The sequence below is a fragment of the Dysidea avara genome, chromosome 7 (assembly GCF_963678975.1).
Source record: "Dysidea avara chromosome 7, odDysAvar1.4, whole genome shotgun sequence".
Taxonomy (NCBI): Eukaryota; Metazoa; Porifera; class Demospongiae; order Dictyoceratida; family Dysideidae; genus Dysidea; species Dysidea avara.
The window spans coordinates 33,355,556-33,368,275 of NC_089278.1; the positions used below are offsets into that span (position 1 = coordinate 33,355,556).

The 12,720-nt window shown below is 36.7% G+C and overlaps 1 protein-coding gene across 1 annotated transcript in view; it reads right to left on the reverse strand.

Annotated features, from left to right (window-relative positions):
• LOC136261460 (scavenger receptor cysteine-rich type 1 protein M160-like) overlaps window positions 1-12,720 on the reverse strand; it is a gene marked incomplete at its 5' end in the record, with an annotated part of 163,506 nt that overhangs the window by 7,795 nt on the left and 142,991 nt on the right. Inside the window, 5 exon segments of the mRNA XM_066055468.1 lie at window positions 8,529-8,666; window positions 9,987-10,199; window positions 10,258-10,398; window positions 10,453-10,653; window positions 11,863-11,997. Coding sequence (XP_065911540.1) covers window positions 8,529-8,666; window positions 9,987-10,199; window positions 10,258-10,398; window positions 10,453-10,653; window positions 11,863-11,997 — 828 coding nt within the window.

A 12,720-nucleotide genomic window follows, 5' to 3' on the forward strand; every position in this document is an offset into this window, starting at 1 on the left:
CCACATACCTTTGTGTCCTCTCGTAAACCTGACCGCTGTTGATTTCCCAGATTTAACATCTTCTTTGTTTGGTCGGGTGGTCTGCATTGAATCCCTATGGCTAAAGCCCCATCTAGACATGTCACTTTCACTATCAGAACTGTCGAGGCATGGAATGGCGACCATGATGAAACCTCGAATTAAGACGTCACACACGAAGTTGATATTTATGGCTTTCGAGGTTAGTTGGCTGTGCCTTTCTCTTTGTACTGAGTTCCTCAGCACGTTGTGTCATACTTTTACAATGTTCTTTCACTCTGTAGCTTCAATCTCTCCAATGTGCATGCCCGTGCCCATGTTCTCATAATTAGTCACCAATCAACACAAATCACTGAGTTGGTTGAACAATGCCATAGGATTTTACGGGCTCATATTTCACAGGGTATAGTGTAGTTTGACACTCTCCCTACATCATTATAAACTCTTGTTAATACCATATGTAATGTTAGCAGTAATAAAAAAAACTAAGCAAAATACATTACTTTAATAAGCTGGCCTCTCCAAGGGTTCTGGTTGCAAGGAATGCCCAATGTAGTTGTAATACACAAGCTCGACCATGGAGTGAGTTGGTATGTTTTAAATTAGAATTTGCATAGTTAGTTGATATGCTGATATAGTGCAAATGCTGCTTTCTCATACCGTGCACCATCAGTTTCAGTCTGCAACTTTCATAAGCATTAAATTCCATGCACGCAAAATCAACAAAGCTGTAAAAAAGGATGCAGCCTTCAAATACCTGCAATGATGTTAATGTTAATGATGTGTGTCACCCAGGATTTTTAAGGCTGCATCCTTTTTACAGCTTTGCTGTTACCTATTTTGTATTTTAAATAACTCATAGTTAGCTATATATATATATATATATAAACTGGTTTTGGAGATTGTTTTACCCACTTTTTTTCTTATTTACAGATAATATTATAATGATGATGATGATGGAATATAGAAGTTACAATAGTATCATATTTTATTTTGTTAAATATTCTAATAGAGTGTACATTTTAAAGGATTTCTAATAGAACACACATGTATAGAATGTTCTAGAATAATCTATTTCTCCATTGGTAGATCTACGAAATTACAATAATGTTTAAATGATCATTTAAATGAATTAATTTTGGAACGAACAGCAAGCACGCTGCATAATCTATTATGTAACGACCAAGCCACAACCTCAGGCATCAAATAGAGAATAGCTGAACTTGTAAAAAAGTATAGCGCATGCATGGCGAACACATTTATTACAACCACCTTCCGCCCTACTCAAAGCTCCCCAAGTTCCCACCCACCCACATTGCACAACTATACCGAACATCTTAGACAAGTGTACCGTTGTATCTGCAATATGACCATGCACATGTATGCATTTTCTATCAAATTACCCGCAGGTATACGTATGTATACTAGCTCTCAAAGTCATATATAAGAGCCCCCTATGTATGTGGTATCATAATGTATGTGTGTGTGCTCTGTTCCTTTTTTGCTCTGTTTTTTTTTCTTTTCTTCCCCTTTCCAGAGCTAACCACAAGTAACAGCTTTAAACAAGTCACAGCTAAGTACAAATACAGAGGCAGTCATTACAACGGCAGCTACAGCAAGGGCAGCAGCAACCAGTCATCACCAGTACAGGTACAATGCCAAGCAAAACAGAAGCAACCGTCAAATAGCAGATCCAGCAGTAGCAACAGCACAGCAACTCATTATCTGCACAGCTTGTTACTCGCACAGCTTCGGCAGAGACACAGTATTTGTGCTATGCACAGCAGAGGCAGTCCTTAAAGCAGCAACAACAGCATTGGCGGCAGCAGTTTCAATACATATTGCATAGTCATTGCACCAGTATCGCTGTCACTAGGGCAAGCACTGGTTCATCCTCTGCCTTTTTAATACACCCCCTACTTAGCCAAAAATAGATTTTTTTCCTGCTAAACAAACATACTCAAACAAACTCTCAAAGTTATGCACACAACATCTACAGCAACGACGGGAGTGTTAGCAGAGTAATTGCTGTTGATATACAGCCCCGATAGAGGGAATGTGATAGTACAAGGCCTGACAGCTGATTAGGTTCATGTAATGCACAGCTCAACACATGGTTTGGCTTAAGATAATAGCAAGAGTCTGGGAGGGGACTATCGCTAGCCTTGCCCCAGACATCTCGCTATCCCAAGTATCTGTCAAAAAGGAAAAAATTCAATATTAACACCTTACATTCTTTTTCCTCCACACAACAATAAAAAAGTAATACAAAACAAAATATCCCATGGCTGTCGAGGCCTTGTACACTTATCAAACCCCTCCACAATCATTTGATGGTGTGAGGTCTACAGCAGTAACAACCATGTGAAGGATAAACAGATGGCCAGCCTGAACTAGCAGTGAAGTGGATACGGAGCTGCACACTGTTACAGTTGAGTAAGGTGAGTGAACAACATTAAATGAGTAGATTGTAGGTTCTGATTTATAAAGTAGAAATTAAGTGAGCTACAGAACTAGCTGATAGCAGAGGTTCAGTGATTAAGATTTCGGAAATGGGTATGGAAGTCCCCCCTGGAGAAATTTTCCTACATTTTCTTTGCCCCTTTTTAATTTTTGGTGAGTGTTCTACTAGAGTACACCTATATTTCAACCCTGTCATTTTACTTCAGGTTGGTTTGCTCCTTTTAACTCTGTAGCTGTCACTAAAATTGGTTTTAAATCACAAAAGGTTTGAGTTATGATGGTTACCCTGTGCACAGACAGATTGTAAAATTGCTCCCAAAAGTGGTTTACCTGCAGGAATGACAAAATATTGGTGTAAATAGTTGACTATAACTCTTGAACACACCTATTAGATTTGCAACAAACATATTATTTGTAAAACATCCTTGAAGTAAGCCAAATTCAAGAGCAAACATTATAAAGAGCAATTGAGCTATGCATTTACTCTTTATAATGTTTATGTAAAGTGTGCAAAAAAAGGAGAAGATAAATCTAACCCCCAAGAAAAAGATTATAGAAACTGATATGTAGGACATCAAAGTTACAGGGCATATATTCATTCCATTTGGAATAGGGAGCATGGGGTTATGCATGCATGAATATCATGCTGTTTTTCTTACTGTCAATATACTCATGGTATGGTGTACTGGCTTTACAGCACATTACTATGTACGTATCTTGAGTACTTTTCCATTATTACCTTATCAAGACACACGGTAGTGTGTCGTGCGGCCCAAGAAGCCGGCGCGTAACACCCGTGAGTATATTGACAGGAAGAAAGAAAATGCAATTTTCGCACCTCCGTAGCTCTGTGCTTCCTTGATGAAACAAGACGATTTTTGCTGTGAACATGCCCCCCAACTGCAGCACTCTACATTCCAAATTTGAGCGAAATCGCTTCGCGCGTTCCCGAGATATGCGACTTCAAAAATCGGCTCAGTTTCTTGGTTTTTTTTCTTCTTTTTCTTTTTCTTGTCGCACACTTACAAAAACTGCTATAAAACTCGAACGCCATATCCGATTGCCTTGAAATTTGGCACACAGAAGGGGGATATAAATGCGCATCTCGGTACCAACTTTGACTGGAATACGATAAACAGGCAAAGAGTTATGAGCGATTATTCACGAAAAATAACATCAATATGTTGTCACGCCTACAGGGTAAACCGCGTATGGAAAGAAGCTGAAAATCGGTGGGTGAATAGGTTAACTATTGAACCTCAAACCTTTTGTAGTTTGAAAGAAATTGAGTTAAAAAACAGGAAGATACAACGAAAAAACCAACAGTGTGTAACAATTACGCAATCGAGATTAGCTAATAAAAAAACGACTGCTTGCCACGCCTACCAGATAAACCGCTTGGGGTAATGCTTTGAAAATCGTTATACAGATGGAGTAATAATCTTAGAAAGGCTCATCCATGGTGTAGAAGAATCAGACTTAAAGCCACGGAGTTATAACACGAAATCCAACTTGGTGCAGCAAGTGCGAGATCGAGATACTCTAATAGAGCAGTCATCCTAATAGAGCAGTCACCCTGAAGAGAATTCAAGAGATCAGCTAGAAATAAGAAACCTGTATAGAGATCAGCTACACACAAGTCACCCTGTAGAGAGATCAGCTAGAAGAAGTTACCTTGTAGGGAGTTCATGCAACTATGGAAAGAGATAGTTCAGCTAGAAAAAATCACCTTGTAGAGTTCAGCTACAAAGAAACCACCATGTAGAGAGTCCAGCTACAAACAAATCGCCCTGTGGAGAGATCAATAGAAGAAGTTACCTTGCAGAGAGTTCAGCTACAAAGAAACCATCATGTAGACAGTTCAGCTACAAACAAATCTCCCTGTAGAGAGATTAGCTAGAAGAAGTTACCTTGTAGAGAGTTCAGCTACAAAGAAACCATCATGTAGAGAGTTCAGCTACAAACAAATCTCCCTGTAGAGAGATCAGCTAGAAGAAGTTACCTTGTAGAGAGTTCAGCTTCAAACAAATCACCCTGTAGAAAGATCAGCTAGAAGAGGTCACCTTGTAGAGAGTTCAGTTACAAAGAAACCACCATGTAGAGAGCTCAGCTACAAACTAGTCACCTTGTAGAGACATCAGCTAGAAGAAGTTACCTTGTAGAGAGTTCAGCTACAAAGAAACCATTCTTTAAAGAGCTCAGCTGCAAACAAATCACCTGTACAGAATTCAGCTACAAACAAATCACCCGGTAGAGAGATCAGCTAGAATAAGTTAACTTGTAGAGAGTTCAGCTACAAAGAAACCATCATTTAGAAAGTTCAGCTGCAAACAAATCACCTGTAGAGAGTTCAGCTAGAATAAGTTAACTTGTAGAGAGTTCAGCTACAAAGAAACCATCATTTAGAAAGTTTAGCTACAAACAAATCACCCTGTAGAAAGATCAGTTAGAAGAAGTTACTTTGTAGAGAGTTCAGCTACAAAGAAATCGTAAAGAGCTCAGCTGCAAACAAATCACCTGCACAGAATTCAGCTACAAACAAATCACCCTGTAGAGAGATCAGCTAGAAAAAGTTACCTTGTAGATAGTTCAGCTACAAACAAATCTCCCTGTAGAGAGATCAGCTAGAAGAAATTACCTTGTAGAGAGTTCAGCTACAAAGAAACCATCATGTAGAGAGTTCAGCTGCAAAGAAATCACCACTGTCCAAATTTCAAGGCAATAGCTCTTTCCAATCTGAAGTTATCAATTGTCAAAGTTGGCAAATTGGATATGTGGAAGGCCCCTTTTCGCAAATCCGGTCACATATGTATTATATGTGACCGGATTTACGAAAAAGGGTCTTCCACACACATCCAATTCTATGAACTTGAATGACCATACCTTTATGCTCAAAGAAGATACTAACCTGAAATTTTGTTCATGTATTAACCTATGTTGTTACTCATCACTGTCCAAATTTCAAGGCAATACTATTTTCCTATCTGACATTATGAACTGCCAAAATTCGTAAATTGGATGTGTGTGGAAGACCCCTTTTCGCAAATCCGGTCACATATATATAATTTGTACATTTACTGATAAAATATTAAAGTACATCTACTTCATCTTTTCTTCTTCCTGTAGTAAAGAAAAAAAACATAGGTTAAAAAAGTCCCAAAGCTGGCCATAGGCCAGCTTTGGGGTATACAAATACAAAAAGAAATGAAATCTAATCCAAAACAGCCAAGCTGTAAAAAAAGTGTGCGGCCCTCAGAAAGGCTATGGTGAAAAAAGATGTGAAATCCAAGGTGGCGGCCAAGAAATGGCTGTGATGGTAGGTTAATGGTAAAAATTTTAATAATGACAATTCAGGTAAATTTTGTGAAGCGGCACAAAAATTCACCTGAATTGTCGTTATTAAAATTTTTACCATTAACCTACCATCACAGCCATTTCTTGGCCGCCACCTTGGATTTCACATCTTTTTCACCATAGCCTTTCTGAGGGCCGCACACTTTTTTTACAGCTTGGCTGTTTTGGATTAGATAGATCTTATGCTTAGTAAACTTGTGGGAATTATGCTCAAAATTTCCATCATTATGCTATTCCAAATTTCTCCAAAAAAGATTATCATTATGCTTTTATTATTCCCAAAATTTACTCATTGTTCTCACAGTTTTTATAACTTTTCTTCAGTATAGTAATTAAAATGCACAGCAAGACTTTTAAACAGCAATAACTGCTAAATCTAGCTGTATCAATTTGTAAGAAAAGTTCTTTTTCTAGCAAGACACTTTAAGAGTAGTACAATGAGTAATTCTCTGCACAAAAAAAAGTATGCTTCCTGAGGCTTCGTGCATAACGAATTATGACATTTCCTGGAGTCAGAAATACCTGACTGTGCAAAATTCCTGGATGTATATGGAATTCTAAACAGAATTGTCACAATTAATTTATCTTTTGGTAATGTATTTAAAGGAATGTGCCAAATTCCTTTCACAAAATGTGACTGGATTTGACAAAACCCGGCTTTGATGTACAAAGCTTCGTTAGGAGATATGGCGAGTAGTAACTTCCTAGTATCTACAGCTGTGCAAACAAAATTTGTGCCAATTATTCATCTATTTACTATCTATCACTGTGTGGGTCTATAAGTTTCTAATACCCAAAATATGCCCCATTTTAGCTTTTTTCGAGCGGGTAATAATATCACAGATGGTAGTAATAGGGGCGGTGGGTGGGCTTAATATAGGAGTATAAAATGGAGCAAGAAGATGAATGGAATCCAGAGGCCAAGCTTGGGCCCTCCGTGGCCCTCAAATCACTCTAAATTGACTGAGAACACTATTGGTGAGCTCTCTGTGAAGTCCCAGCTCACTACACACCATTACAACAAAGCCATGGCCATTTAATGGTGCCAAAATTCCACTCCTGGCTTTGACAGGGTCAGAAGAAAGCTGCTGCAGAAACCAGACTTGCCAGTCCTGAAGGAAATACAGAGTGGAATATGGTAGTGTATTAGACCAGCAATCCATTTCTGGTAAAAACATAAGTTTGATTTTGTGTGTGTGGAAGCAGGGTAATATGAAATCTGGTCACAAATGTGCATGAATTATGGCAATTTTGTGATAAACTTATACATTTCCTGAAAATTTCATTTAAGTTTCATTTTAGAAAAATATTTTTTTTGTGTAGTGTAATGAACTATATTCCACGCCAATCGTTCTATGTAGGGATTGCCCAAAGTGACATGCGCTGCCAATATTTCTGCCTTTAAAATCATTCTAGAGAAATATTATGGAGCAAAAAATCGCCTTTGTGGAATAAAATATTAGTCAATCTAACATGAAATACAGCATTGAAAGCAAGAAAACACATACTGGTGACCAAATAAAGATTTTTTCTAAATTGCCAAAACTCAAAATTTAATTTGCCTCACTACCTCACCTCATTTGCAATCCTAGAGGCCAAACGAAGTGGCAACGGCCACCATTTTACACCACAATAACAAAGTCACCAGTGGGATGTGTCTTTTGGGGTTCAATGAGTGTAGGCCTTCTGCGCCTTGTCTTTTCTTTTATCTTCAGTCAGGCTGCTTGTTTTCTTCTTTAACCACGAAACTATACTGAGGCATTTATTAACACTTTCTTTCAGCAGCATATATAGATGCCACAGAATTTTCTTCAGAGCTGGATTTCAGAAGCGCTTCAGTCCAGGCATTACTATAAGAGATATACTAGCTAGATATCTGCGAGTTCGCGATTGGTATCCCGTTCGCGATAGGTTCACGACCACGCCCATCAATTAAAGATCTAGATGGACTAATAGTGATAGAGTATGGAGACCACACCTTCTTAACAATCTAACTAATTGTTTAACAGTAAAAGAGATAACCTCACCCCTTATTGGTCTAGTTAGCTGCACACCCCTAGGCTGACTCGAGATACATACTCTAATAAAAGTCACTCTAATAGAACAGTCACAAATTACATTGTAGCTAGCTGTGCTACAACAAAAACTAAACAAACTATATAGTATTTCAAAGAATTATTAATTTAAAAATGAAGTAGGGAACTTTGCAATAAAAAGTAGTGGGACAAGAGATGAATGATGATATTACAACATAGCTCAGTGGGAAAGTCCCTACTTCGGCATGCACATTAGCTATATATATATATATGACAAGTATTTTGCTCAATGCCAAAGTAGGGACTTCTCACTGAGCTATGCTGTAATATCATCTTTCATATCTTGTTTAACTATTTTTATTGCATAGATCCCTAATATTGTTTTGAAATACTAGTTAAAGTGACTGCTCTATTAGAGTATCTTGATTTATTTCTATGCCAATTATGCTCTCATCAAAATGCTGGAATAATGCTCAATTATTTTACCTCATCATTATTCCCAAAATAATTGGGCATAATTCCTGCATCCCTTATGCCTAGAAAAGTAAATGACAAAATAATTTCTGTGCTATAACATTTATATACCAGCTGTTATATATCATGTGATAGGCTTTCTGAGACAGTATGTTGTATGCATATGCATAAACAATGTATTACTTGTTGCAGAGCCTTCAATGATGTGTAATTCAAGTCCAAATATAGTTGTGCTGATGCTTGACGATGTCACCAGAATTGTAACATGGTAATCATTTTCATGAGTAAAATAAACATTAGCTGAGAGTGAAACATATGTTGCTAAATGAAAACAGAATTAGTATACATGAAATGATCAGATTTTATGAAATCAATCCAAACTACATGCCAGACAAAACCATTTAATCCCACCACTACCACAGTACTGGTTTTAAGGCTTGGCATTCATTAAAACTGGTTTAGAAAGCTATATAATTTACTGTGCAGTATGACAAAGGTAAATGTCAGCTTCTAAACTTGGAAAGGTCTTGAATAGATGAAAAATGGTTGTGCATAAGGGTAAATGAACTTGTAAATGTAAAGCTGGCCAAATACTTTCTGTGTTGCTGATTTTTGTAATTTTATGTAAGGAGCTAACAAAATCCTATAATTTTGTTTCACCACCTCCCCCTCCATTTTGAAGCCTACCCTCATTCTCCACTATATACAAGATGAGCAGTTGTGATACAACTACTATACTCCACTAATTTTCTGTCTAAAATGGTGGACAGTCAGCTACCATTGTAAGGAAAGCACTAAAATTGATGAATTTTGGTGAAACATTCAAGCTCATAATATACTCAGTACCTCTGATTAAATGGCTTGCAATTAAAACCATCTAGGCTTGAGGCTTGAGCCTATTATGCTCAGAATTTTACCTATTATTCCTTCCAGAATTTCCCAAAAAATTCTGTTATTTATTCTTGTACTATATGTAGCCTATTATTCCATAATAATGCTCATTTAATTTCTGTAGTTAGTCACCTAGTTTTCAAGATGCTGACATAAGTATGTAGTTTAGCCGGATTTAATTAATAGTCAAATCCCTGATACTGGCTGCAGATTATTAACATGAAACGATTTGACTGCTCTGTTACAGTATTTGAGCGCTCTATTAGAGTATATCGATCTTTTAGAGGCTTACCAGCCCCTTTCAGCCAGTATTCGTATATTAATGCCAGCTATACAACATTCTTAGTAGCTTAACTCTTTCTTCTAGCTAATCAAGGAGAGGCACACCCCTTAATTCCACCGAGTATTCCAGTGGGTGTCCAATAATTCTAAAATTATGCCCAGCCCCTTTCAACCAGCAATCGTATAATAATGCCAGCTATATAACATTCTTAGTAGCTTAACTCTTTCTTCTAGCTAATCAAGGAGAGGCACACCCCTTAATTCCACCAAGTATTCCAGTGGGTGTCCAGTAATTCTAAAATTATGCCTGTAACTATTCTATTATTCCGGAATTATTCTCACAAAAGTGGTGACCTATTTTTCTCAAAATTATGCCAGCATACTAGGTACAAGCCTAAAACCATCCACCTTGAAACTACTACGATTTATATTGGTTTTCCTTAAAATCACAGTTGCTGCTTTACTAACCATCATTGTCCATGACGGTTACTGTAGCTGTGTTAATGTTTCCTAAAGAAATGCTCTTGCTCAGCAAAAGTGATGGTAGTATTAGTGAAACATTGAAATATTCAGTTGGTTCTAGTAGGTCATCATCAATAATAGCTAGTGATACTGTTGTGTTCCAGACTCCTGGACTGATATGGACTGCTACTATACTTGAGCTGTAATCATCAGCTGTGGCTGTAATATTTCATAGTGAATATAACAGCGTAATAGTGTAACGATGTATATTCTTAACCTGATGATGAAGTGTTGGATGTGATGGTTCTGATGTACACAGTTTCACTAAAGCTTAATGCTTTGTCCAATACAACAGTTAACATAAGATAACTTCCTTCAGTGACTGTATATTGAAGTGATGATAACTCAACATGTGTTTCTGCAGTGAAATTGAAATGTAGTACCATTTACATAAAGTATTAATAGTGCTTACCATCATTGTCAATGATCAATATTGTTGAGGAATTCGGTTCCACCATTTGTATTGCTCTATTGGATGCTATCTGACCAACTTGTATAATTAAGGATTCATTTAATTCAACTAGATTATCATCCACAGTTGGAATATTTAGGTGAGCAATATGCTGTTCTGCTCTTATGGTAGTCACAAAAATACCATTGTGATAATCTTCAGCTATAATTATTAAACACACAATACAGTATTTTCAAAAAACCAATCCACATGTTTTTCTAAATAGCCACTATCAGTGGTGGATCCTGAAGAGGGAAAGGGGGAATGTGCCCCCACCCAACACACGCACACACCAAAAAAGAAAAAAAGATTGTAATAGAGCAGTCAAATACTCTAATAGAACAGTCATCTTATGTAACACTATAAAGAATCCTACACTGAGTATGAAAAGTTGTACCTACCCATGGGCACTTATGTAGCTTATAAGGAATTTAATTCACTTGCTACTTTGTATGTCATTCTTACATGACAATTTACTTAAAGAGAGAAGTATGGGTAATCATGAGACATGACTACATCTGATTGGTTGGAACAGTAGATGAGGGCACAAAATATTGGTTGGAGCAGTTATGTCTGTAAATGAGGGCATAAAATATTTGTAACCTTGTAATCTGTGTAACTGGGATTTAAAAGCAAAAGTAAGACAAATGATACTCCATATTAAGCCACATTTGTCCCTACATTCAGCTCTTGATCAATGTAGATCACTTAGAAACTATGATTATTACTATGATTTGGATATTTTGTACACAAACTACTCTACATTGAAAATATCAGTGTTAAATACCTGTAGCTTCTGGGGGGCTGTGCCTCCCTCCCCCTTTATATAACTACCTATACTACCCTGATCATGGTGCAGCCCCCTGGGTCTGCCTCAGCATTATAATTATATACACACCATTTATTTTGTTGTAACATAATGCAAAAAGTATACAATAAGTTATTACACAACTAGGTATAGAAAGCTTCTAAGCATATTATTGTGTGACTTACTGCTTTTGGCTAACATTAAAGCTATTAGTTAGCTTCCTTCAGTTAGCTTCCTTCAACTAAGGCACAATAAGAATCAATACCTTGAAAGTTGTGGAGGATAATGATGATGAAAAGGTCATGGCCTATTTTATCAACTACAACTAAACACCAAATTAGCTTTGTTAATGGAGCTTGTACAAGGAAAGTCTTAATTTTGTTTTACCACTGCAGTTAATAGTGATGCAATAGGTCAAGACACTCTAATAGAGAGCAGTCATGTAAACCACACAAAAATCCTTTGACAAAAATTATCATGAAATATTTTCCATAGAAATAAAGCAAATTACAGAACACTGAAAATATACACAATATCTAGTCACTAGTAACTTAGTAACTTACCAGTAGCAGTAAGGGAAATGATTTGTATAGCAAAGGTAACATTTGTCCCAGCAGAGTAATCCGCTAATAATTTGACTGTGATTGCATCTCCTTCAGTAATAGACTGTGTGGCTTGTTCAAACCTGATATTCAACTCTAGATGGTATGTATATGTATGTACATAATAAGTTGTTACATGGATATAAGTGATCTGTGTAATACGTACACCTGAAGTCTGAGGGCTGTAGGTGTACAAATACCATCAGTGCACATTTCAAAGAAATATGTAACACTTACAAAAGCCTATATAAGCTATAGTGAAACCCATATGTAGTGACCACTTCTTAAAAATAATGGCTGTATCAATCAAGTCAGTCTTAAAAAGTATTATGTACTTAACAATTTTGTTTTCCTTCTGAAAATCATATTCTATGGTCCCAAACGTTACTCAATTAATAAAATTACACATTAGTTTAAATAAGGAAGTTGCGGTAAATATTTAGTACTTGGTCTCGGTTTGTACTGATTGTTGTATGGCTATAGAAATATTTGAAGTATGGTATTAGACGTATAAAGATAATTAATTTTGTGACAAAATCTTTATTATTATATATTTGCAATGCAGATTTTGAACCAAATTTGCTATGCTGCTACAAAATTTGATATATTATATAGTATAAGCAAAGTATGTCTGCTATCACACCACTTGTTCGATTATCTAAGGCATGATCTGATACTATGGACAATTCTTGGTTAAGTGCATAGTGATGAATGATAATACTGATGAAGGCATTGACATGCATCCAGTGAATTAATGCTTTTAGTAAAAGAAAGAAAATTAGGTAACAGCAGCAAAGTCAGAAAAATCATCGAAATAGC